This window comes from Pleurodeles waltl, chromosome 1_1 (assembly GCF_031143425.1).
Source record: "Pleurodeles waltl isolate 20211129_DDA chromosome 1_1, aPleWal1.hap1.20221129, whole genome shotgun sequence".
Lineage (NCBI taxonomy): Eukaryota > Metazoa > Chordata > Amphibia > Caudata > Salamandridae > Pleurodeles > Pleurodeles waltl.
In genome coordinates, this window is record NC_090436.1 from 905,702,681 (window position 1) to 905,730,054 (window position 27,374).

The 27,374-nt window shown below is 41.1% G+C and overlaps 1 protein-coding gene across 2 annotated transcripts in view; it reads right to left on the bottom strand.

Moving 5' to 3' along the window:
- Positions 1-1,851: 1,851 nt before the first annotated feature.
- The window catches only part of LOC138288769 (glycine N-phenylacetyltransferase-like), a 123,193-nt gene continuing 97,670 nt past the window's right edge, over positions 1,852-27,374 (bottom strand). For both annotated transcript variants that reach the window (XM_069230123.1, XM_069230124.1), the window contains exons 5-6: positions 19,628-19,811; positions 1,852-3,602 (exon numbers count right to left, since the gene is read on the bottom strand). In XM_069230123.1, coding sequence (XP_069086224.1) covers positions 3,185-3,602; positions 19,628-19,811 — 602 coding nt within the window. In that variant the 3' untranslated portion in view covers positions 1,852-3,184. The remainder of the gene's footprint in view (positions 3,603-19,627; positions 19,812-27,374) is intronic.

A 27,374-nucleotide genomic window follows, 5' to 3' on the forward strand; every position in this document is an offset into this window, starting at 1 on the left:
ATACACATAAAGCAAACCCAGAGCCTATTTGTATATATCTTATTTTTCACCTTATTTTTTTTGTTTTTTTAAAGAGTTGTTCACTTCCCTGTATCTTGATGATCTTTTCCAGTTATTAGTCAGAGTGCTGAGTGGGCATTTTCTTTTACAAATAAGGAGTCGCCAACGGGAAAACAAGGGAAGTGGATGAGCAGGTCTCTGTGAGCACTATTTAATAAGTGGCATCAACAGGCTTGTGATGTATAGACCAAAGCAGACAAATGCCTATTCTGCACAGTTGTAGAATGTTTGCCCTTGCCACTCAAACAGGAGCACATAAGTGTTTATGACATTATGAAGTTTTTTCATTTCTGCAATACAAAAATACGGATTTGAAGAGTATCAGCTGCTACTCAATTATCAAAACTTATATAGGGTAGAACAGATTTGCAGTTATCAACAGCACATCTGAATGCCTTGGCGATATATTGATTAGAGGTAGCCTATATTTTGGATTCAATATTTTTACCTGTTAAAATAAAAACACATGATTCTTTGGCATACAAACAAAAGATACTTTTCGCAAACTCTCTCCTGTTCTGGCAACATGTTCGAATACTATAGCACATTACATCGAATATTTACTGTGAAGCAAATCATTATGTAGTCCTTGGTGAAAAGTAATATGGTAGTTCAGGTGTTTCCTGGCTCACGAAACACCACCCCACTGTAGCAAAGCACTGAGCTTATGATATTGTGTAGCGTGAACACCAGGCTTGGTATAAGCCACGTATTTTAAATAGTATGAACTCAGACTATGTGAACAAATGATAACAATTATCATTGTGTGATACTGAGGAAGCGTTTAGGCTATTTCTTGAAGGCACACAGACGATGGTGTGAGTGTCTAGAATATGAAGCCTTGTGTGCCACTTGCATTTTCGGAGACACCTTTTTCATAGTTGTGGGATCCACATGTGAACTGATGCAGTGAAATTCGAGAAGGGTGGCAATCCCTCAAGATTAGGCACCACATTTAGCTGGAAATTGAACGACTCCCCTGCTGACATTTTAGTGGATCAACAGGGCCATCATGCATACCATATGAGTACTGCACTGATGAGCTGATTGTTGGTACTGCTGTGCCAAACACTGATCCTACTTGACATTTTGCAAGGACACTTGTCTTTGACTAAAATCCGGTAAACTAGTTCAGTAGCCAGCATTTCGGTGTTTAAAGGTTTGATATTTATTAGTGTAAGTAAGGGACACCAAACAACTGAAGACTCCCTGCATGAGCAGAGGGGCTTGGCATATGCTCATCCACTTTGAAGAACCATTATTTAGCTAGAGATGCTCCTCCTGTATCAGAGTCTAACTTCACTGGCTCAAGGGGTGAGGGAAATATTCAGACACAACTCGCATTTCAATGCTTGTCCCTCAACACGTGAAGATTACATGTTATTCCTTTGAGCACTGCATCGTTGTTTCAAACGTAGGGTAGTACTTCTAAATCCTTTATCAAACCTCTGGAAGAAGACATCTGGGGAATGTGCAGCTTAGTGAATGGACGAGTGTGAGCCTCATTATCAACCTCATCAGCCTATATGGCTCCTAATCCCTAGGAGGCATTACAATCTTTTTGTAAATAAAGTAAACTGCTATGGAGGATTACTTAACAAGACTATAAAGTTTTTTTTCAAGCTGTAAGCGCTGATCCAACGGTCTCAGTCTTTGACTCGGAGAATTCAAAAGACTATTTACCGAATTAGATGAGGGCCTACCCTGGTCCAGCGGATCTAAACAATTTTTTGGGCAATGAACATTAACGTGTTGCTTTACACATACACGGGCAGCTCCATAGAGAAAGAATATTAGCAGTAAAACGTTGTTTTTATTAATGGGATGTGTACATATAAGCATTGCATATAGTAAAAATGTGAGTATCGAGATCATGATAAAAACTATATAGCAATATATAATGCTAGAAAAGGTTAAAAAAAAAAAAAAAACTAAATAATTAACAACATTCACCATAAATCTACATTTTTTCTAGCTGGATTTCATGACATTTCCTACAAATATTGTACCTAGCAGACTGTCACATGAGATTCAAAGCAAGCAACCATCAAGCACAGAACCTATATTGCACTTTTTCAATACACTTCTAAGATATTTCTTCAGTTCACTTAAGAATACAGGACAGAGAAGCGAAAATGAGGTAGCTCTTCAGGTGCTCAATAACTACACCCACATTTTGGTCTTCCCACTAAAGACAAAGAATGCAGCTCTGACTTAAAAAGAAGCACTAACTGCTCTATATGCATCAACAGAATTCTTCTGCACAACCTAGGGCAAGAGATTAAAAATATATCTCTGCAATTATCAAAGGCCTCTAAAGTATTGCAAGTCTGCATCACTGTACCTATCAGAAAAACGGTCTCTATGTAGTTGTCAGAGTATGCCTCACTTTTTGGAGCCTTAAGAGACCGTCAGCCAGACTGCGACAAGGGCAAAACCTCTGTCAAATACACTCAAAGAATCATTGCAGATATCTTAAACCTCCCTGCATTAATTAATTAAACTATATATTTTTGTACCTGTGAGATATACCTCACTTCCCCACAACTATCACATCTTTGGTCACAGTACCTTTCGGAGGTCTCCTTGTTCAGCCACTGAAGATCTAAACTTTCATCCATCTACCGTACGTCCTTTTCCAATGAGCAGCATTCTTTCCCAGTTCTCCTATCAACAAAGGAATGCTAATTTCCAATCTGTATAGGCACTCTCTCTCCAGCAAACACCGGGAATCCAACAACTAAATGCCTACTTTACAATTCTGTCCCCACAATCAACACTGAATTCCTATATTTCTGAGATGAGATACCAACCACTTACATCACAAGAATTTGTATGGGCCAGACAGCTTTAAAATTCTGCCTTTGACAGCAGGTTCTCGCCCATTTGTTTGCGATAAATGTATCAACATGAGGAAGATTTGATTTCTGAAACTCCTGAACTCTGATTGAACCTAAGAAATCTGACTTTTGGGGTTATTGTACATTTCACAATAAAAGCTTTTGGCACTGTTTGAGAGATGGGTCAGGTATTTCAACGCATAACTGAGGATGAGGATCAAGTAATTTTGCTACTTTTGCAAACCGTTTGACAGTCAAGAATAAGAAGGCAGTAACTCACAACTCTAAATCTCACTTTCAAGTGGTTGGCATGTCCATTGGTACCATCCGCAGTGAGCAAACTTGAAGCCTGCACTCTCAGTTGGCCCTTTAACCTCCTTGTTATCCTTGGCTATGTGTAAGTAGAAGGGGAGGTCTGGCTGTGTCCAGGAGTCCACCAAGGCCATCAGCAGGTGCCTGAACAGGCCGATCCTTCGATATTGTGGTAGAGTGTAAGCCATTCTGAGCTCGGCTGACTGATCCATGAGCCCAAGAGAGGCAGGGTTACCGGCACCATCAACAAGGCAGGCGCTAGGGAGGAGGCGAATACAGCGTTGGATGTACCTCAGACTTTTCTCGTTCCCTCCAAATCCCCAGCCTTTATTGAGCAGCGCTTCATGAGACGCACATGCACTGCTGAAGTTAAAAACACATTGCTCACCACTGTATGGAGAAAGGGTACACAAGGAGATGGAGAGAAAAATAATATTAAATAACATAATTAGGTAATAGAATGATGTTTCACATTAACATGTAACAGATATATTAATCATTGGCAGTATAGGAAACATTAGAACAATAAAATGTGAACTCCATTGAAGCGGCACTGGCCAATAATGGCCTGTATGGTCCATTTGCCCCAACATTCCAATGCTGGTCTTTCTCACTGTTTAATTTAGAAAAAAAAACTCTCCTCAGTAGATGAAATGTACTACTACCTTTATAGCCCTACGGCCTTGCACTATGCTGGATAAACGGCCTAGATCTCATTATAGGCGCAAGACGCATTAAGGAGAGAGTTTTAAACAACTGGTATCCTTATCAGTGGGCTATAAAGCTATATTACTTTGTAATCGGAGGGGTCACAGCCCATAGGTGTAGAAAGAACACAAAAGGGCAACAAGCTGCATTGTACCGAATCTACATTGTGGCCAACAAACCTCCCAGGCTAAGGCTTGTGCAGTTATTACATTACTGTTAGAGACCTGGAGCTTGTTCACTAATTACATCATTGTAAGAAACCCGAGTCCATTCACTCTGCCTTTCACAGGCCACCCAGTGAACCCACGCTAACTCCAGTGAAATGCATCGGAAAAACACTACAGAGCAGTTCCAACTGTCATAATGTGTGAAGCGAAAACATACATGGCAGCCCCAATACCGACTTTGGAATGCACGGAAACATCCTCCAATCTTTCAAAAATAACTGTCCACACAGGACACCTGCTTTAATTCCACACAGAGATGCATTAAAGAACAGTAACACCCCTAAGATAGACAGTCAGTGTTGTCTACTAAGGCTAGCAATCAGTAATTACGTAGTATGCAAAAGGTTGTTTTACACTTCAGCTCGAAACATCATCTGTGATGTCTCTCAAACGTTGTGGAATACAATCCACACAGTGAATCAGGTTCTGAATTGAAAAAAGCCATGATGCTCAAAAGTACACATCCCAGAAGCCTATATGGGGTAAATTCTATCAAACAAATAGACTACATTGGGGCAGTGAGAAACTTTACATGTGAGATCAAACCAGGAAGGATCTCAAATAGTCCCATCTACTGGATCTCTTTTCTAGATCAACCTTGGATTCTTACCTGATGACTGTAGAATGATTTCACCTGAACCTTACATGCTTTACATTTGGAGTCTGACTCCACACATGGCCCACAATATTGAAATCCCAAGACTTCCTACCAGACGGAACCTCTGTGTGAATCCATTCTCCTGCTAGTGTTTCAACACCAATACTTCTCCAGCTGTGTTGAAGATTTATCTGCCAATGTTAGGTTTCCTGTAAGAGTAGGCTTCCTACCACAGTATGATTAATGAATGTAGTAGCATTCACTAGCAGTTTTGGTTACAGCCTCTTCAGCAGTTTCCCTTTCTTGTTTAGAGCATTTGTTCTCGCTGGACTGACATATCACTGTATAACATTCCGTCATTGCTTCCTTTTTTACTTTTAGGATTTCATCTTACCCTAGTTCTAGTTAAGCCATATATGACAATTCTTGTGAGAGCTTGAGATTATCACCAACACTTCAAAAGAGGAAAGTTTGCATTTCTTCAAATTAAAGTTCTCTTCCATATTTGCCAGTCCCCAAATAGTAACTTCAGTTTTGATTACTTTGATTTTGTGACACTTTTTACATGCAATTTCATTATTTTTCATTAACAAGCTCAGGGATAAATTGTGATGTTGTGCTTCGTATTTAGTTTATTGACATATCTATAGGAGATCACCTTTATTTAGTGACTATATTGTCTTCGACTCGGGCATATAATGCTAGAGCGGGCCTTTAATGGCCAGCATAGCCCACTTCCACAGGGTACACAGCTATAGTCTGTGCTGTGAAAGGATGGGTTTAAATGGTGCTTCTAGTACTGATTTATGAATTTTAAGTAGAATGTACAATATCAGTATGACCAGATCATCTTTCATCAAATAGGATCAGGTATGCTCCATTATCCAATTATTGTTCAGAACGTGTTCCAGAACCTTATGTATTATTTGTTTGTATTTGTTGGTCACATTGCATAGAAGGAGTAAGATTTTGTTAAGCTCATTTAATTATATTCTTATTGCGCCTCATCTTAAACAGAGTAAGCTCTTTGCTGCTCACGTTTGAGAGCTGGCACTCAAAAATTGATTATTAGATACTTTTGGGAACAAACTCCCAGCTTGCATGATTGTGACCACTCTCTTCCATAGATTCCCTACAATTCGGAAAGCATTTTTCACTACAAATCACACCTCCCCGCTATCTAAATTCACTCTGTGGTATCATAGTACTACTGTCTCATAAAACATTTTCTTAATCACAATAGCAGCTCCATTTTCCATTCACTTCAGACTACGCAGCTCCAAGACAAGCTTCTTTCAAAGTATTGCTTATTATTCTTGTTTTGAAGAGTGCTAAATCACAAAAACCGGTGCACCCTTGCTAAAAAGGTTGTTAGTTATATTATGCAGATTTGCCGAGCGCACTATTACCCGGGAGGTTATCCTGGCTCAGGTGTGGGCCCACTGTGGGCTTAGTGGGACTACTCAAAAAGCCAGTTCTTCAGCTGCTTGAGGAACTCAAGAAGTAAGGAGGAGGCTCTTATGTGTACCAGCAAGTTGTTCCATGCATTTGAAGCAACGAAGGAGAGAGCTCGACTGTCAGATCTGGTTTTCCGTATGCATGTCGTCAGTCTAAATAATAGCAACACAAAAGGATGATGGACGGAGTGCTGAAACTTTTCAACCACTCACCCCTAGTCACAGATCTGGGTTTAATCCATCGTTCTTTTGCTCACCATGCCACACCAGTTTTGGCCCAGCCATATCCAAACCAGTCTTGACACTGTTCCCCATGGGAACAGTCCAGCCTGATATGCCAGGCCAGGTCCTCCCTTGACCGGAAACAAGCATCCTGGGACCAGTTTCTGGGTATCACTCTTCATTAGCCAGGCTAGCTTGAATCCAGTGGCACAGTGAGCAAGGGACCCACGGCGCAGGGGATATCAAGGATATTTTTTAGCTAAATGGAGATTTAGCCAAAAACGTATGATGGGGTGAAGCTAGCCGAGATCTGGATCTGCAAGATGATCGCAAGGATCCAGTGTTGGATCTGTTTCTTGTCCGTTCAGAACAAGTGTCCGGGATTCTGGGCCTAAAAGACAACAATATTTTGAAGGGTGGAAGAGATTCTCCTGAGGCCCTGAATTTCTTGGGAGTGCTCCGAACAGCTCCCAAACAGCCAGGATAATCATGATGATAACTACTAATATAGGATGCTGCAGGGAAGAGCTGGGTGTCTCTACTTGCTCTATCTGAGTTGGCCTTCCACGTTTACTTCAAGTCTACAAGTCTACAAGAGGATCGGGGGATGCGATACATCAGTCGTACCACAGCCTAGCCAGACACTGGCGATGCTCATAGCACTATTGTTGCATGCGAGTCTTCTCTACATACCTGAGCAGGATGCCTCCTCTTAATTTTTTGTATTCAATTGTTATTTCTCCAGTTTAACACAAGAAGTACAATAGTCATATTCCAAGTATAATTAATACAGAAAATTATACAATTCATTACTTACAACATTTGATTTCACCATACTTTCCAAATCACCGCAGAGGATTCATAGCTTAGTAAGCTCTCACCTAATGAAGAAGAAAGAAAACAAAACGGAAAAACAAATAGCCCAACCTCTACCCATAATCAATTACAGGAACAGAAAAATAGAAAAAAAAAAAAAATGAATGGACAAATGGTAAACAAGCAGCTCAAAATTGATTACAAAAACCGCAATGGAGTGGCCAGCCTTTCAGCAGTTTGGGAAATACTACTTCCCAGCCATCCCAAAACTGGGGCCCAATCCCTAATACTCCTCAATCTATCAATCCTACCCTTATGTACATACAGGCTGTTCTCCAGGTGAAATATGGAAAGCAGTATAGCCATACATTGATTATAGGTAGGAAGGGCTGGGCTAAGCCAGGCCGTGGCAACACACATTTGAATTAATGCCACAGCTACAAATACGAAGTATTGAAACTCATTGTCTACTTCTTGATCATCTATTGCCAATAACATAAGCTGTGGTGAAAGGCGTATCTGTGTATGCAAAACGGCCCCTAGAAACCCGGTAATGCCCTGCTGTAATGCATTCAGCTTGATGCAGTTAACAGAACATATGAATAAGATCTACCCCTTGATACTAGATCACGGGCACTTTGTGCCAACACTTCCCCCACTAGCTATTTTTGCAGGACTATAATACAAACTAAATAATGTCTTATAGTGCTGAGCCTGTAAATCGACCGACAAAAGTACCAGGTGCCCTATCTCAAATGATTCATAAAATTGTACGCCTGTGATACCCAGCCTCCAACTCCATTTCTCTCATTGTTTTCCCAAATCATCAGGCAGAAGCTCAATTTGGTATTGATAATTCTGAGTAATCCTGCCTTTTCCGAATTGCCGAGTAACTTCTTTATCGGAACCTTCTCTACCCATGCAATTCCCCTAAAGCATTTTAACATAAAATCACTAATCAAAATAAAATAAAAAATCATTCCTTTCAAGCCCATATTCCTCCTGCAGCTCCTCATGAAATTCCAATTGGTTCGTATTCAGGAACCCTGGGGTTCCATGTGCTTCCCTATTCCACACTGTTCCCATTTAATACAGTACTCATCGAGAAAAACGGTTGGAAGGATCCAAGTTTCCACAGTGGATTGTAATAATTATACCGCCCGATCCCTATCTCGCTTTGACTCGAGTCCAAATCTTGAATGCAGATTGCACTGTCTTGAACTTCACTTTAAAAAAAAAAAAAATAGGTAGGTTCCACTATTCTTAAGAAACATGCATTGGCCACCGCCCCCATTAAAAAGTCATAAATGCGGGGTAATTCCTCTGCCATTTGATCCCCAGACTGCTTACGCACAATTAAAGTCTTCATATATTGCAGGGCGGCCACCCAATAATAACTAAAATTAGGCACATTCAACCCATCCCTTGTCCTTGGTAGCATCAAATATTTAAGGTCCTTTCTAGCTCTGGAGTATAACAATATAAAATGATTGGCAATATCCTCCACCCGTTTAAAACAACATTTATCAAATTCTAGAGGAATAGCCATAAAAAAAGTAAACAACTTTGGGCAGAAAAAACTTTTTAAATTACATTGCAGTGTCCCACTATTGTTAAATTTAAGTTATCCATCTGAAATCCCTCTTGGTATTCTGCAACACGGGAGCCAGATTTCATACCAATATTTTCTTCACATTGCTCAAAATATTTATTCCTAAATATAAGGCATGCTCGGACCTACGGTTATCCACCAGCGGGATCCACTCAGCCACTCTCTGGCTTTTATTCTTCTTTAAGAGATACCCAGACACTTTTCCAAACATCAATGCTTCACCCTCCACTTCCCCTCATGCCGTTTCTGGATCGGGTGTCACTAACCCAATATCATCTGCGAAAGCTAATGCCTTCAGAAACAACTGGGGAGATTAACACATTATCCTCAAGCATCTTAATCAACATAATACAAAGCAAATAGAAGGGGCGAACAAGGGCATCCCTGCATTGACCCCCTTTTTATACGAAAGGCATCAGATTCTGCCTCCACTATTTGCAATCTAGCTTCAGGATTTCTATACATTGCCTGCATTTCCATTATAAAACCTGTGCCAAACTTCTTCCATCTGAGTACAGCCCACATGCAATCTAATGCCCCCCGATCAAAGCCCTTTTCTGCATCAAGTAATATCTGGGACATGTGATCACCTGCTATTCCAGCCCTATCAACCAATGCATTCAACAGTCTAGTATGATCTGTAATCTTTCTACCAGGGAGAAGAACATGCTGCCATGATGATATCAACTTATCAATAACTTTGCTTAACTGAGAAGCTAAGATCTTTTGCATCCCCCTTTATCACTGAAATAGGTATACAAGAACCTGGCTCGGTTGGAGGATTCCTCTTCTTCCTAAATACTTCTTAACACTACACTAGAGGAAACCCAGGAGCTACCTTGCACTTCCCTAAATAAATTAGTTAATTCTGCCCCCAGTACAGACAGAACTACTTTATAGAATTAAAGTGGGATTTTATCCAGACCTGCCGCTTTCCCAGATACGAGTACACTTAGTGCTTCTTCTATTTCTTCTACTGCGTACAGGGCATCTAGGAAGGCCTCCTGATCTGTCATCCTCTAATAGGTCCAAGATATTGACCCATCTATTTCTCTGTAGGCGTGGGTGCTGCCCAATACAGTTCCCTATTAAATTCCCTACAAACTTCCAATATCTCTTCAGGAGTAGTAACCTATTGTCCTAGTTTATCCTTTATTTCCAGGATGTTTTCTTGTACAGCCTTTTGCTGCACCCGTAAAAACAGGGATTTCTTCAATCAAATTACCATCTATGCATTTGTGACTTAGTTGCCAACATTAACGTTTCAATCACTAAGGGATTATGATCCGAAAGGATCTGCAGAAACGTTACCATTTTTAACCCATTCAAAAGGCCTCTAGATACTAAAAGATAGATCAAGCCTAACGTGCTGCTTACGAGGGGCTAAGTAAAGGTGGATCCTGGATCTGGGGCCCTCTATCTCTTCCACACTTCAACCAGCCCAGGATTCATTTGAACACCTAAAATGCCTGAAAAACCCCAAGCTTTCTGCCCTCATAAGAAACGGTAGGCACCGCTCACAGAGCACTAATAATACGTATATTCAGATTGCCAAACAGTATCATTGGACTAGCCTAGGATGCAAGTTCAATCTCAATAAAATCGATTACTGCCAGATCATCCAGACTGGGCCCATAAACAGAGCAGTGACAAGGTAGACCCCCCCCACTAAACATTCTATCAAGACTTATCAGTGAGTTTTCGGCTCACCTCAATAATGTTTCTAAGAGCCATTCCTGCTGCCCCGTGTAGAGGTTCACTGTGTGGGATGCACCAATAAAGTGTAGCCAAGAGTTTCTAAATAAACCTTTCCTTGACCCATCAATATGGGTTTCCTGCATGTAGATCATGCCGGCCCTATGTAACTTCAGGTCTTCTGCTACGTTCCTCCTTTTAATGATGATCATTAAGGCCACAAACATTAACTGTGGCGATACACAGCTTCCCTACTTGTGAGATTTGCAGGTCTTTCTATTTAACCATGTCTTAAAACTAACTCCAGCAGTAATCTAGCCAATCCTAAACTTCCAATGTTTGTGTCCCATCTTTAACTTTACTCCTCTTATGTCCCCCCCATTCGTCCACCACCATCTATTCCACCTTGAACCCTCACCACAAAAAGCCCCACCCACCCCTTGCCTGCCCACGTGGCCCCTCTCCCCCAACCATTTGAAGTAACAAGTCCTGTATTAGTCTGAGAGGTGGACTACGTGTTCCCCCCTTTTCAGCTACACCACACCCTACCCACCATAACCTTCAGGCAGAGGTGTTACAGAGAGAAAAACACATGTGTTCTATAAAGTAGAGAGATAGTATTTCCAAAATTAGAAGGAAATAATATCATTAATTAATCAACATTAAGAAAAATGGAGAACTGCAATGGAGCTAAGTACCCTGAGTTCCCAGCATTAAAGACAGTTGTATTTATATTAGAGCAAACCTAGAAATATCTGTGTCCCCAATCTCAGTGGGGAAGATTCCCATTTAAAGATAACTTCAGAGTTTAATACGATTCATTATTCATGGCCCATTAATCTAGTCCATCTAGATATTTCTTGGTCTTAATTTCAGAAGTAAAAACCTGGGTCACATTCTTATGAATCATCTTCAATCGAGCAGGGGGACATTAGGTACACCTCAGCCCCTTTCTCTTGAAAGGGCATTGCGAACTGCTTGACCCCCAGCGTAACACGACAAAAGTCAGGCCCAGTAAAGAAAGTGAAAACATAAAAGTTCTGTTTAGAGTCAGGTCGTGGCTTCTCAAAACATCTGGTCTTAACAAGAAGTTTCCAAAATAGACACTAATTGCCCTAGGGTTTAGGGAGCCTCTACCATTCTCGTGGGCTGTTTTCTTTAAGACAATTGGAAACCTATGGTCTCTTTGAATCTCTATGTCTGAGCCCCAATTCTCCAACTCCAGGAAGGCACACTTAAACAATTTTACAACAAAGGACCTCACCTCATTGCCCTCAACACCTTCTCTAGGCCCAAAATCCGTAAGTTATTTCTCTGTTGCCAGTTCTAAAAATCCTCCATTTTCCACTGGATATCTATAGTCTGAGACTCGTGCATACAGGATTATAACTTCAAACCCCACACATCTGTGTCCAATGCTGTCGCCTGGGTCTCAACAGCTGCAATCCTTTCACCAATTTCAGTACAGGCTTTAGAAATCCTCCTGACCACCTCCTGTCATTTCCTGTAAGCCAATCTAGCTTTTCTACTGCCCAAGCCGGTCACCTCATGATGTATCATAGTGCAATAAATAAGATCCAATGGGGGAGGCTCAGCTAACTCTTCTGGGTGGTCTACTGCATTTGGGGGTAGGTTCCCAGGGTTATCATAAAGTTGCCGAGTAGAGGAGTAAACCCATTTCAAGCTCTGAAAAGCCTCTTTGACATTCTTTTTAGCTTGCCTTTTCAGGCTCTTTCCTGGCTTTCATTGGTTTGACACTCCTACCACAGCTGAGTCACAGCAAACCCAGTGATGAGACACTCAAATTACTGCCAGAATCTGCCCCTGATAAAGGACTAGCATCACTAGTGGGGCTTGAACCTTCAGACAAGGGAAAAAAAGCTTCTACAATGTCCAAGTCAGGTATATTGACAGCTCTGACACTGGCCTTACAATGTTCTTTATCGTCTCCAGTGTCTTGGGACAGTTTGTACAGACGTGCTCTGATGCAATAAGCCAATAAACCACTGGTATCTGGTCTTCCCAGTATGCTACAGCCGTTGATAGCACGGTTTGTATGCAAATGATTACTACGGAGTGCTGCACCATGATCCTTTCCGGGTTCAAAAGACAGTGTTTCCCTGCTCAGCCTAAATACTACACTATCCGACGCAGCTGGCTCAAGGAAGGAATGAGTACCAGACACCAAAATTACGGTGCCAAGATCTGCATGCTTGCTTTGTGAGGAGAGGGCAGGCACAAGCCCAATCAACTATGGAGTTGAGGCCCCAATGCCTGATCTATATCAGTCCCCCAATCCCGCAAACTTGGCATCACTGGCATAGACCTGAAATCCAGCATCTGTCAAATTTTATTTTCCACAATGAGTCCAGAATCATTCAAATCGGCCCAACAGGGCCCGTGTTTTGGCCATTTTAAGGTGGGTGACCTTTGAACCTCCCATAAAGATTGTGCACGTGAGGCTCCACTGCCTGGTGATAATTCATCCCTCCCCATTTCAATTGCTGCTCCCATGGACCCCCATTGCCCCAGCTCCCCATGTCTGGGGAAACAGATGGCCACCAGAGAACAAACTCACTGTCCGCAAGGAGGGGACAAGGGAGAGGTACACTGCTGGCTCCCACGCTGACAAGGAGGGCTGGCCGGGCTGGGAGCCAGCTGGGGAAGTCGGAGATGGGCTCCTGGAGCTGCCTCTAATAAAAGGAGGAGACTCGAGGTGCTCGGGTGGGACTGGGCAAACTCAGCAGGAAAAAGAAACAAAACACAAAAGGAAACAGCAACAAAAGCCTCTGCAGCTCTCCCCAGCACTGTGGGGGAGCAGCTACTAGACTATTCACTGCTCATGCAGCTGGAGCACCCCAAAATGACTCAGGAGAGGCTTACTAACATATATTTCTTGCCTGGTGGTGGCCCCAGGGTAGCTGGGGCACCTCCAACATTAAAAGGAAACGATGGTGGTGGCTATAGAAGTGCAGCAGCCCTCCCAAAAAGGAATTTAAGGTAATGACTATATTTGCAGGAGTCAAGGAAATTATGACCTTCAGATTTTCATTTTTTTTAAGCATTGCCAAAGCTGGAGCTTTTGCTCTACATCTGGGAGTGCAGCACATTCTAGGGGCTTGTTGTATGGCTGCATTTTATTGTAGGAAAGTGGTGCCATATAGGAGCTGTTTTTATGGCTGTATTGTATATGGCTTGAAAGTATATACAATTCACAAAGACACATTTGGTTAATTTTAAAATGCTTTACTAATATAATAATTTTGACAGTGACTACTGATCAAGGTTGATATGCTTTATTAACAGTGATAATTGCATTTATACATGGTTATTACTGATTATTGCTTTTACATACAAAATGATGGTGTTCCAATAGCTTTCAAACTAAAAATAGAATGTAAATGGGTTTGAAGTGCAAATAAATCCATTATGGATTTTCTTTTTTTTTTTTTTTTTTTTTTTTTTTTAAATCGTGGAAATGGAGATTTCAGCTTTGGGTGCCCTTGCAGGTGGACTTTACTCACATGCTCATTCACAGTATTCATGGATATATCAGTTCTCAGTTTCTACTGATTTCGTTGGTGGTGCTGAAATAGTTAATCGTCTCATGATTCCCCCCTTACAAATGACACTTCAAGAGGAAGGTGTTGGACGTTCAAAATAAATCTACCAAGGGATTTAGAGACGATAAAGTCAGACATATTTATTGTAACCATCTGAGATACAGCATCTCCGTTGATGGTAAAGGATAGCATAAAGCTTATGTAAGGGGAGTGACTATATCTATTATGGTATCAGGCTGAGGAGAACCAGCAAAGAGAGAAGAATGACCATGGGAATGCATAAGGAAACTTGAGATAACTCATGCAAAAATGGTGTGGTAAACAAATCACAAGATTTAATTCAACATGGTGTCTCAATTCCATCGCTGTGTGGCTCAAGACTAGGAAGGCTAATCCCACCTTCTTTTCTTTGAGGGGAAAAGAGAGAGAGTGCAAGGGGGAGGGAAATGGAGAGGATGAGGGAGAGGGCAAAAGAGAAGGAGAGGGCTCTCTGACGTACACCCAAGCCATCATTTGTTACAATGGAGGTGCCCACACTGGCTCTGCCATCCAAAAACTTACTCCAACAGCCTGATGCAGTAGGGGGCGTTCAAGTAAGGGCATCAGATTACCCATCCTAGTTAGAGCACACGGTTTGATATCCTTATTTTCGGTCTGTTACTGCCAAGTAAAACAGGCATGGCATGGCATTCACAAACAGGAAAAAGCCCCCCACATCATAGGAGAAAATTCCAAGGGTTTGAGGCCCATTAGATTGTTTGTTTTTCAAAACCAAACTCCTGCTTTAGGAGCTTGTTTCTGAAAAACAACTAAGTTTAATGCACGCCTACCAGAAAGATGGTGGCCTCGTAAAAAAAAAAATCTTGCTGTGCCATCAGAGGCACTGGGATGGATTCTCCGACAGTAAAGAGATCATCACTGGTATGGCCGTGATCTCTAAATATGATGGTGGTAATGACCTCTACCACCCTTACAGAGGTGTAAGGCCATCTGATAAACTCTAAATCGACCTCTTAGTTCCTTTTCATTATGCAGACCAGTTCCTATGGGAATATGAGGATAGGAAAACTGAAATATTTGGGGATTACAGTAGGAAGTTCATGTGGTAATCCATTTATATACTACTTTTTACAGGGATGCTCTGACACACTAAAAGAATCTTAAAAATCTACCAACTGACAAAGGTGGCCAGAATTAATCTAGTTGAAATAACTATGCTGCCCAAAGTGCTTTATTTATTTATTTGGTTTACTTCCTGTTTATCTATCGCTTTCATTTTTTATTGTCTGCTTTTTCATCTGGGAATGCAAACATTCCAGATGAACTTTTAGATGTTACAACTTCCTAATAATTAGGGAGGTTGGTCTCTTCCCAATTTTCAGTTTTATTTTTGCATGGCTTTAGGAAGTAGGATAAAATATTAACGCCTCCTAATTCTAAGTAACGCTTGCAAATTCCAAGTTATACATTAGTGGATATGTGCATGTGTTCAAAAAGGAACATGCCCTAATAATCAGCTGCAGGATAGTCCAACTGAGATTTAGACTATTAAAGCCACTGCACTGTATCAAACTCTAGACTGTTATTAGATCCTGAAAAGCCGTTTGGTACTCAGTCTAAGAAATGGTAAGTAGATAGAGATGTTCTTCCTCAAACTGTTATAGGATTATGTGACAGCTCATCGGGCAGTAATCAGTCCTGACAGATTTTTCGCTTCATGTCTAGTGGCCAGAAATAGTCTGTCTGTTTCATGCACAAGCCAAGACATTTGCTGCAAAATGATCCCATTACAACATTAAGTTTCAAATACCTACTTGTATTAGTTAGGGAACTGCTTTGGGAACTTGAATTTGTATTGATGTCTTAACTGAGAGCTATTCTTAATCTGAAAACCTTCTAAGGGAAAGTAGATTATTATTGAGGGTGGACAGGCCTGCTGAATGTCAACACAAATTAAATTAAATAAACCTATGCTCAGTCCCTAGTAATGAGACTAAGCAATCTGCCTTTAAGCAAAGACAATGTGTAAAGAATTAAAGCACTGAATCAACAGTAGAAAACGTCACACAAAACACAATACAACTCCACAACCAATTTAAAATAATAAGAAACGTAAAGTAAGACAAAAACAACAAAAATCAAAGAAGGCAACAAGAGATATTACTACTCAAATATTTCCAGTGAAGAAATCAAGAAAGTCCAGTAAGAGTCAATGGTTGTGGTAGACCAAAACGCAGGTGTGATTTCTAGCCAAGCACAATGGACCAAGGATCAGATACACCAAGTGGACTGGTCCTGGTGAAAGTATGGAAGTCAAAAAGTCCCACTGCAAGAAGGGACTCTGTCGCTTTCTTCATGAAAATGTTGGCATTTCTTCTAAGTTCCAACACAGAACTGCACTTTGTTACTTTGACAAGAAAAATCCCCTCTGTGCAGGATGTTGCTGAAACCGGGGCCACCACTGTGGAACCGAAGGCCAAATACCATATACCTGAAGCAGGCTGGTCCAGCTGGCTTTCTCAAGCTTTTAGGATTTCTCGCTGAATGGGACTTAGGGCCTGATTTAGGTTTTGGCAGTCGCAAACCCCAAGTCTACGGCGGTACTGAAAAGCCCGTCAAGCCAACTGTGTTGCTCTAAGAGTATTTAGCTATTACAGTTCTGCAAGCGACTGAATGGCAACGGATTGCTGACAAGAGGGAGACGGCTGCAGATCCTGATGGACTTCGTACAATGGCAGGGGCTATGGAAGAGAGGTATCTGACACACACACACAGTCCCTTAGCCATATGTGTATCTCTGCAATACACAACACATCGCATACAAACATTAACCCATTGCCTTTCCAACACAACCTGTACATGCCGGAAACACACACTGACATACATCCATGCCACAACATACACACACCATTCACACTGCACCCACACACAACTACACAACCAACACAACTACACACTCAGTTACACAAACATATTCACACACAAGCACAACGGCACACATAACGATAACATCCGCCACACAACACTCACCGGAATGTGTTACACAGCAACAAAACAACATCGATCCCACATGCAAGTCCACTCCAGCTTCCTCCATCTCAAACAAACAATCCATGCACACACACATACATGTACACAATCACATACACAACAAATAGCACAAACCTACCCACACAGGCCCCCTTGCAATGAGCACACATGGACACCGCTGTCCAGTGTGAGTGCACCGTCATTGGGGTGCCAGTATTTATTTGGCAATGAATGATGACATGACAATGACAGTTATAAATAGGTGCGATATTTATGTTGTGCCACTGTGACATGTATATGTCTGCAGAGGCCCCGACTTCCTGTTAAGTGCCCACCCAAAGTACCTTGGCAATTCAGCGTTCCTACAGTCCGGCAACGGGGGGTGATCATGTTTTCTGTGTGAGTCAGTGGCAGCAGTGATGGCAGGTGTTGGCCAGTCGAAAACCGGGTTGGAATGGGGGAAAAAAGGTGAGTTTTCAGCCCTTCAGACATGGAGGTTGGACCGCAACCTTTTTCTTGGCAGTAAGACACATCCAAATCAGCAAGGCGGGAAGGGTGTCTGGGGCTATGCTGTCAGGCACTTTTCACCATTGAACCTTGACGCTGGCGATCCTTCTTGGCGTAGACAGTGGTTTGAATGCATGCTTTCATCTATGGGATGCCAACATCTAAATACGACTGGCGGATGGGTTTTCAGTTGAAAAGTCGACGGCGGGACCATTACCGCCAAGATCTAAATCCAACCCTTAGTCTTTTTTTCAAAGTTGAGGAGGCAAGTACCGTTGAAGCTCTGATGGAAAAGTTTTCATAAGTTTCCAAACTTCCTTCTAGTGCCCAAACAACCACAAGTGTACACTTCTAAGGCCACAAGGACCTCAGGCGAAGACACACAGAGACTCTCGGTGTGTCAGGCAGAGACCGGCAGCAGATTCAAGTCCTATAGCCACTAGTCCACTGGGCTTCTTCACAGGAATGTCCCTTCAGCTTTTTCAGATTCTTGGGAGTCACTCAGAGGATCAACTTTATGATCATAGGAGATTTTTCTGTCCTTGATTTTCAAGTGGGTCTCCAACCTCCTCAGGTCCTTTTCACAGGTCACAGATGCACATTGCAGCAGGCTCAGTCCACCTGGTATCCTTTCACAAGTCCAGCATTGTTCTGAGAATGAGAATCCAACTTTAAGGTTCACCAGCCTCTGGGTGGGGAATGCCCTAAAAACACTCCTATCCCTCTATGTCTAATTGAGTAAATGTTCCAAGGACCTGGCCTACCTACCTTTTCAGTATCCTGTTTGCCTGACTGCAAACAGGTCCAAAATACAAAGTGTCAGGACAAATTCAAGATGGCCAAAGTCTTGAATCACACTAAACTTGAGCGTTTTGAGCTGGTGGTGTGCATGGAAATGTACTGTGTAAATAACTAGTGCCCTCTCACATCCAACACTAAAACCCAGTTTGAAGCAGGTCTTGGACCCGCAACATACTCAGAGTGGTAAGACAAAGCAGGGTCCTTCAGTAACAAGACAGGGGATACAAAAGAAGTATGATCTGTACCAACAAGAGGGGGAGAATCACTTAACCTGAATATTCTGCTGAGCTCAGATGGGTCATCTCTGCCCAACCAGGTCGACCGGTCAAAAAAAAAAGTGGTCTATTGTGTGGCTCCTAGAAGGAATTTTACACATGATTACAGGCAGGGCTGCAGCTGCATGCTAAGACTAATTAGCATACATAGGCTATGGCAAGTAAATATACATTTTCGGAAAGTTATATTTACTAACTAGTTAGAAAAAAAAAAAATCTGACTTTACCTATAAATTGGATTTATAAAAACGATTCAGGAAAGTTCTTGAACTTTTACTGTAGCTGTTTCCTACTGCATAATGCAGAAATAGTGACGATTTCCTATAGGAACAGTTAAACGCAGTACAGCTTTCAGTGATTTATGCACTATAGGTACATGATAATATTAATTAAGTCCAGCATCACTTATAGGCACTACGCACTGTATCCTATTTAGCGCATAGAAGTGGGCTATTGGGTCTGTAAAAGTTTATATTTATAGGCCTATTTGCAATGGTGGGAGCTTGCAGACTGCAAGGGACTAGGCCTCTTTGGAGGCCGGTGTAATGTTTTCAGGATCACAAAGTGGATAGCATGATATTTTGTTTCAGTCCATGTAGGACATTTAATTTTACATGCCTTATAGTAAAATTAAAAATAGCTAATATGGTTTTAGAACAATTTCGACGTTATTTTACGGATCAGAGTACATATACTGGGAACTGGATAGCGGTGTCCCAGTGTCATCGTCCAGGATTACCTGCAGTTGGGTCCCAAAAAAATATAAAAGCTGGGAGTGACTAGTCAAGAAAGTGTCGCCTATGCAAAACCTTCCATAGCACTACGTTTACAAACAAAAATTGCACACATGACTAGAAGAGATGTCTTCAATGCTATATATAAAAATGTGATGGTATAAACTAACCTTTTCCCAATCTTTAGCACAATTAGAGATGGAGCCTTTTTCTCAGAGGCAGCATGATGTCCACTAAGGTGACAACGTCGCAACGATTCCTCTTTCACATACAACAGTCGTATAGCAGTGTCGACCCTGAGCTTTTTAATGGCGGCAGTACTTTTGATTACCTCATCCAAATTGTGCTGCAACCCTGGAGAAGAAAATATAAACATTATCTCACATCAAGGAGTTTAAGTGCCACAAATAAAATAAAATAAATTGTTTGTTTAAATGTGTTAATTTCCAACGTTTTGCTACTTTTCAAATCATTAAAGATTTCCATTAGTTTGAATCTACAAATTTATATTCAATATATTGAATGCGATAACCTCCTCCATCATAAGGATGCGAGAAGCATTTATTACAATGTGATCCAACGTGTGCTTTCTTCTCACCAGGACCAGGAAAAAACAGCAACACAAATGAAGTCTCTCTCCTCAACTAATCCCCGCTCTTATGTATTTCATTTTGAATGTATTCTTTATCATTTTTCAGCAATAAGCTTATTTCCTGCATATGCACTATATTCCCTAATTTGATTATCAATCACTTCATACCATGGACGCAATTCAGTGCTGGACTGTGCAGCTCTGTCCACTCGCATCTGACTCATCATGGTTCGCTAGGTCCTTAATCCTTAAATGACTGATAGGGTAATCTGAGCATTTCCTCAGAGGCTTGTCACTATGAAAGGCCATCCGGCATCCAGAGATAGTCAAACGTGCAGTATACTTGCCATTCAATAACGGTTCTTTAGAGGACTCGGACCACCATGACATTTTATTATGTTACTGATAGGCCGGTATTCCCAAAAGGGCCGTGTACCAGCGGGAGAGATATATGTCTGAACTGTGATAGCTTCACATAACCTATTAAACTTTTAGATGCATGGCCATGTAGTAAATATGGTGATGCTTTTCTAAACCTCTCACTATTCCTAACCTTCTGTCTACATCTATGTATTGATCTCAGACCAGTCCTCGGGGTCTCTGAAACACGAAGACAAATACACAATCCTTGTTACAAGCACTGCAGACAACTAACAAGAGGTCATTGAATTTCTAAGTACCTCCCATAAAGGCCTTGGAGTGTCAAGGCTTAACGAGACTGTACAGCCAAGTCTAAATTATCATCACACCATGAATTTCCAGCCATTAATAAACCACACCTCAATATACGTTTTAGTAGTTTTATTGCCCTTTTGATTACAATACTAAGTCATGAGATTAGTTAAATTCAATGTATTCAATAAAACCAGCAATTAATTAATAAGAAGATGCCATGAACATAATCTAATCAAAGCTTGCATCAAAATACATTCTAGAGCGTTGGCACAAATCAATAAAAAGATCAATTCCAACAACCCAATTAGTGGCATAAGTTCAGAAGAATTTTCCATCAATCAATTGTCTTGTAGTCTAGTCAGACCATCATGTAAGAGAAACCTATCTATTCCAAATTAGGATTAGCATGTGGGGCGTCATGCAAAAACAATTTAGGAAACACGAATGTAGAGAAAACATCTAAACTAAGAATACTATATAAACAGCGCAGTTGGTACCTAGAAAGGAAAGGCATGAAAATACAACAGTCACATTGTCACATCTACCTATCCGCGGTATGGGTCAGCAACAGAATCAATCTTCGTCCTCAGGTCATCAGTCGATCAGCATCGCATCAGGCTCTCAGTCCGAGAGTTTGAGCCAATGACAGAATCTCGAGTCACCTCTGAGGTCACAAAAATTTCAATATAAGATCTGCTCTCGCAAACCTCTCGTCTAACCTCTCTGAATCTCTTCCCTCTGTCATGTAATTATATCAAAGTCACCCAGACTATCCCCTAATTTTTGATTGGTCAATTAATCACCCATTTTGACTTTATCCAATAATCTTACTATTCCAAGCCTATGAATTCGAATATTTCACAGTTCACATGTTGTTGATTGGTTCACTGAACGATGTTCTCATCATCCAGCTCTTCAGGTATCAAAAATGTTGCATCTTCTTCTCCAGTCAGTGTCCTTTTTGTTCGAGTCCTTGTAAAGTACATTCAGCGCGCTTTACACACCAATCGTTACATTTCTAGTTCCATCATCTCCTGTTCGTTGGTTCACATTGAAACTTCAGCTAAGCAAAAAATGTTATTAAACAATGAGCAGTTCACGGTTAGTTCATCTTGTCAGCACTTTCCATTAAACGCTAGGAATACAGCTTCTGCATGAGGCCTGGTAAGACTAGACCCAGACATTTGTTAAGTTAAGGCCTACAATTAATAAAACATAGGTTGTATCTCTCAATATGTCACATTACTACATTCATTTTAATACATTTTCACTATTTGCATATATTTTAGTCACTCACTTAGTACTTTTTGTGAATACTAGTGGCCATTCTCCGAGGTCACAATTTCAAACGTGCACATTATTTTCTACATTATTCACTTTCTACTAAATTCATTATTCAAGATACATAAACATTCATGAATAATTTCTAATTAATACATTTGCGTTAACACAGGCAATCCTTGCTACAAGTCCTGTTGTTATTCCTGCAACCACAGTAGCCACAAACTATTACGAACTCACTGATTTTCCAAGTATGGTCAAGAATCCTCTTCAATGAGGTTGTGGGGTAGAACATAAATTAACTTCAAATGGCAGATGCGTCACTCACAATAAATCAGTGTCTATGCAGTGTTATTTTTTTTTTGTTGGAAAAAGAGATAGGACTTCGGATAAGTATAAACTGCTTAGTTATTTAGTGTCATAACCAATCAGGTTCTGAATAATATATTCCATTTTGTCTGCTGTGCTAATAGACTACATGTTCTGAATCAGTTTCGGATAGTTTTACAGGAAAAGAGTAGCCTGATGGCCAAAAGAGGGCCATGAAAAGTGTATTCCAAATTAAAGTCAAAGCTGAATGATGGTCACTTCCCCTTAATACCCATACCATGGGTGGCTGATAATCTGTTGCAATTATTTCCAGACAGAGGAGCCTTTTTACCTGCGTTCCTTAACGAAAGATAGCCAAACAGCTCTCACTGAGAAAATAATGTACAATCTCCTAGAACTGGCATCCTTCCTCGTCCCTTCCACTAGGTCTATGAGTAGTACACTGTTTACTGCGCAAGCAACTCACGTTTTGTTCTGCAACAGAGAATGCATGCAGGGTGAATGATATCATATGGAGGACACTAAAAACCTCATTTTTAGAGGTCACTGAAATGGGGTTGATTTTTACTAGTTATTGGCATGTAGGCTACCTGTAACTTCAGGGATGGAGAAAATCTTGCCCAATATGAGTGGGACTCTGAGAATCCATTTCCACTAGGAAATGAGTAATTACTTAAGGAAATCAGTATTTCCAGGTCCAAATTTAACTGAAATTTCCCATTCTTCTCCAAACTTACACGCAGAGACTTTGGCTACTCCTATCAAGGCATAAGTGCCAGGACAAAATGGTGGTCGAACTTCAAATGGTCTTTGTCATTCCCTGTGGATGCAACAACCTATATGCTTCCGTCCCTGAAGCTCATCTCAAAATACACTGTAAACATCTGCTGGGCTGAAGAAATCAAGACATATACATTTGTTTTCCTGCCAGTGAGTTTACTTCAATCACAGTGCAGACCGCTCCCTCATCTTTCCCCATCGTGGAGTGCTGGTTGTTTCCAGTTATCAGGCCTCCCCTTACAGTTCACAACAGTCCAAATAGACTCACTTTGTGCCAACAGAAGAGTTTTTGATTTCTGTTTGCAATGTTACTTGCTTCCCACCAGTACACCTAAAGCAATATAGCCCATTCCAGTCAGTATCTGTTCTTTTTCTGGACTGTGGACGTAGACTCTTGTGTGCCAGCCTGGAGAAACATTTGCCAGAACATCATTCAATTTCGGTCTACAGCCAAAAGCCAGGAATGTTTTTCAAACTATGCTACTGTAAACCACCTTGGCAGAGGAGGAAGGAGAACTGCACAAAATATAAAGAGGTTTCCTAGGGGGCCAAAAAGCAAAGAAAAATTTATGTAACACAGTGGGTCAGAGAAGGAAGCACCTGTGTCACCACAGAAGTATGGACCACTACAGGGTATTAAAGGCTGAGTGCTGCAGTCTGCATCGTCCCATACCCACTCAACCAACACTTGAACTTGCCCTCATGTAGCCCCAGTGGACCATACAAGCATAGTTTGGACAGTCCCCATTGCCCGTGGCCAGTCACTCAGATTTTGGTTGTTTTTTTTTAGTCAGTTTTTCACCCACCTAATAAGGTTCTAGTTCTTTTTTGGAATCGGTTGCTGGTGATCGATGCATTATACGCTTCCTGACTCCTTGGAGTCTGGTCATTTGCGTTTTCTCATTGTTCTTCTTAGGTGTGAACCAGACGATTGGTAGAGTTAGGGGCTCTGTTTTGTAAATCGGCCTCTCAAAGGTCTTCCCGATAAGCTTATTCTGATATTAGACCTTTTGTTTGGTCCCAAAATAATTTCTCTTTTTATCTGAAACATGAGCTAGGGTTGCCCAAATTTATGCCAAATTCCACTATGCGCATCACGCTCTTCTTTACTCCTAAAACCAATCCTTATCTACTTGAATAGAGGGGCTCCATTTAGAAAATCTGGCACTCTGTTGTTGAATTTTGGTTGAGCTAACATCAGGCTTAAACCTTCTACTCCTACTTGAGTCGATGCGGGCAGTCTGCTACTTCTGCTTCTTATGCAGGACTTCAGTTATCCTAGCGGAGTGATATACATGGTAATCCCACTAGAGCAAATTTGCATCCTAGGTTGAGGTTCAGTGCGCCTCTCTTTTAGAGATGTGTTTAGCTGTTTTATGTACAGTTTCTTCTAGATTTGTAAATCTTTACTAAATTCACACGGAATTCTCAGTCTCCCAAGTAAAATGGTACCTCACTTATGTGGGTCCCAAAGCAGAGTCAGCCTAAAAATGTATAAAATAAATTGTGCTTATCAACTCGCTGTGCTATCCCCACAATTTCTACACGTTTTTGGTCTTTTCCTGGTTCAGGCACCAGGGCCACCCACAGAAGTGAGGTAACAGTTTTATTGGCAGACACAGGGAAACATTGGGAGGTAGCAAATTTTTACGAGCACAGCGATCCTACAAAGAAAAATGAGGAACATTTGATTTTTTATTTTTTTTGCTATATTTGATGTTTGCAGAGGAGTCTGGGTAAGAAAATGTTGGGGGATCCACACAAGCGACACCTCCCTGGACTCCTCCGGGTGTCTAGTTGAACAAAATGTCTCGGTTTGGTAGGTTTCCTTAGATGACAGCCGCACCCGGGACCAAAACGCAGGTGCCCCCCTACCCCTTACAAAAAAAAGGTTGTTTTGTAATAGATCATTTTGATGTGTCCACGTTGTGTTTTGGGCTATTTCCTAACGCGGGCACTGGGTCTCACACACAAGTGAGGTACCATTTTTATCGGGAGACCGGGGGGAACGCCGGGTAGAAGGCAGTTTGTGGCTCCCCTTAGATTTCAGAACTTTCCATCACCGAAATGTGACAAAAAAAGTGTTTGGTTTTTTTGCCAAATTTTGAGGTCTGCAAAGGATTTTGGATAACAGAACCTGGTGAGAGCCCCACAAGTCATCCATTCTGAATTCCCCTAATTGTCTAGTTTTCAGAAATGTATAGGTTTGGTAGGTTTCCCTAGGTGCTGGCTGAGCTAGAGGCTAAAATACAGGGCTAGGCACTCTCCAAAAAACACGTCAGATTTCAATTTAAAAATGTGATGTGTCCATGTTGAGTTTCCTGTCGCGAGCATTAGGCCTACCTACAAAAGTGAGGTACCATTTTTATCTGGAGACTTGGGGGAACACAGAATAGCAAAACAAGTGTTATTGCCCCTTGTCTTTCTCTACATTTATTCCTTCCAAATGTAAGACAGTGTATAAAAAAGACGTCTATTTGAGAAAAGCCCTGTAATTCACATGCTAGTATGGGACCCTGTAATTCAGAGATGTGCAAATAACCACTGCTTCGTAACACCTTATCTTGTACCCATTTTGGAAATACAAAGGTTTTCTTGATACATATTTTTCACTCTTTATATTTCACTGAATAAATTGCTGTATACCTGGTATACAATGAAAATCCATTGCAAGGTGCAGCTCCTTTATTGGCTCTGGGTACCTAGGGTTCTTGATGAACCTACAAGCCCTATATAGCACTGCAACCAGAAGGGTCTAGCAGACATAATGGTATATTGCTTTAAAAAAATCTGCCATAGCTGGAAAAAGTTACAGAAGAAAACGTGGACAGAAATGGCTCTTTTTTTCACCTCAATTTCAATATCTTTTTTTTATTTTAGCTGTTACTTTCTGTAAAATAAACCTTGAAGGATCTACACAAATGACACTTTGTTGAATTCAGAATTTTGTCTACTTTTCAGAAATGTTTAGCTGTCCGGGATCCAGCATTGGTTTCACACCCATTTCTGTCACTAACTGGAAGGAGGCTAAGAGCACAGAAAATAGTAAAAATGGGGTATGTCCCAGTAAAATGTCAAAACTCTGGTGAAAAATTGGGTTCTTTGATCAAAGTCTGCCTTTTCCTGAAAGCTTGGAAGATGGTGATTTTAGCACCGCAATCCATTTGTTGATGGCATTGTCAGGAAAACAACTACAGGCTTTCTTCTGCAGCCCTTTTTTCCCCATTTATTTGAAAACACAAAATTTTAGCTGTATTTTGGCTAATTTATTGGTCTCCTCCAGGGGAACCCACAAACTCTGGGTACCTCTAGAATCCCTAGGATGTTCAAAAAAAGGACGCAAATTTGTCATGGGTAGCTTATGTGGAGGGCTTACGCGCAAACTGGCAAAACAAGGCTTGGCACAGGAGGGGGGAAAAGGCCTGGCAGCGAAGGGTAAAACTCTCAATTCCTCCAGAAATATTTTCCCATAAACTGTGGGTTAATTGTAGAGGTCCATTCTGACATAGTACCGCACTATCCAACCCTTAAGCCTCAACAGTCCCCCCCCCCTCCATGTACCCCCAATCTTACCTTGCTCTGGAGCAGAAAGCACAATAGGCTCAAGAGGCTGTACTCCAGAAAGCACCCTGGGAAACTGGTACCGGCCAGCTGCACCCACTTACTGCCCCCCAGCATTTAGTATTATACAAAAGGCAGCAGATTCTTGTATTGACTCTTCCGTAGAATACATGGGGAAGAGGCACATAGGCACAAAAGTTTCTTGGGAGGCTCACTGACTGTGTGCCATACAGAGATAGCGCAAAGCCAGAGCAACCCATGAGGGTGCTCCTTAGAAGAGGAAAATTTGAGACTCTCCAAGCATCATCTAATGTATGACGGAACCACGACAGCCTTAATCACGAATGCCTTTACAACGATGCCGGAACAACAAACGCATCTTTACAGTGAAAGTCCTTCCAACTACTGTTTTTACACGAATATGCCGTTACCACGCATGCCTTTACAAAGAAAATATAAGCATATATACAGGTAAGTATAAACACTTTTTATAGATATGTTTAATGAGTTTGTACTTACCTGTAAAATACTTACATTTTCATGCTAAAGGCATGCATGGTAAAGACGTGTGTATTAAAAATATAAGTAAAATAAAAAGTAACCCTATATGTATGTATGTATGTATATATATATATATATATATATATATATATATATATATATATATATATATATATGGAAAATGTCACTTACCCAGT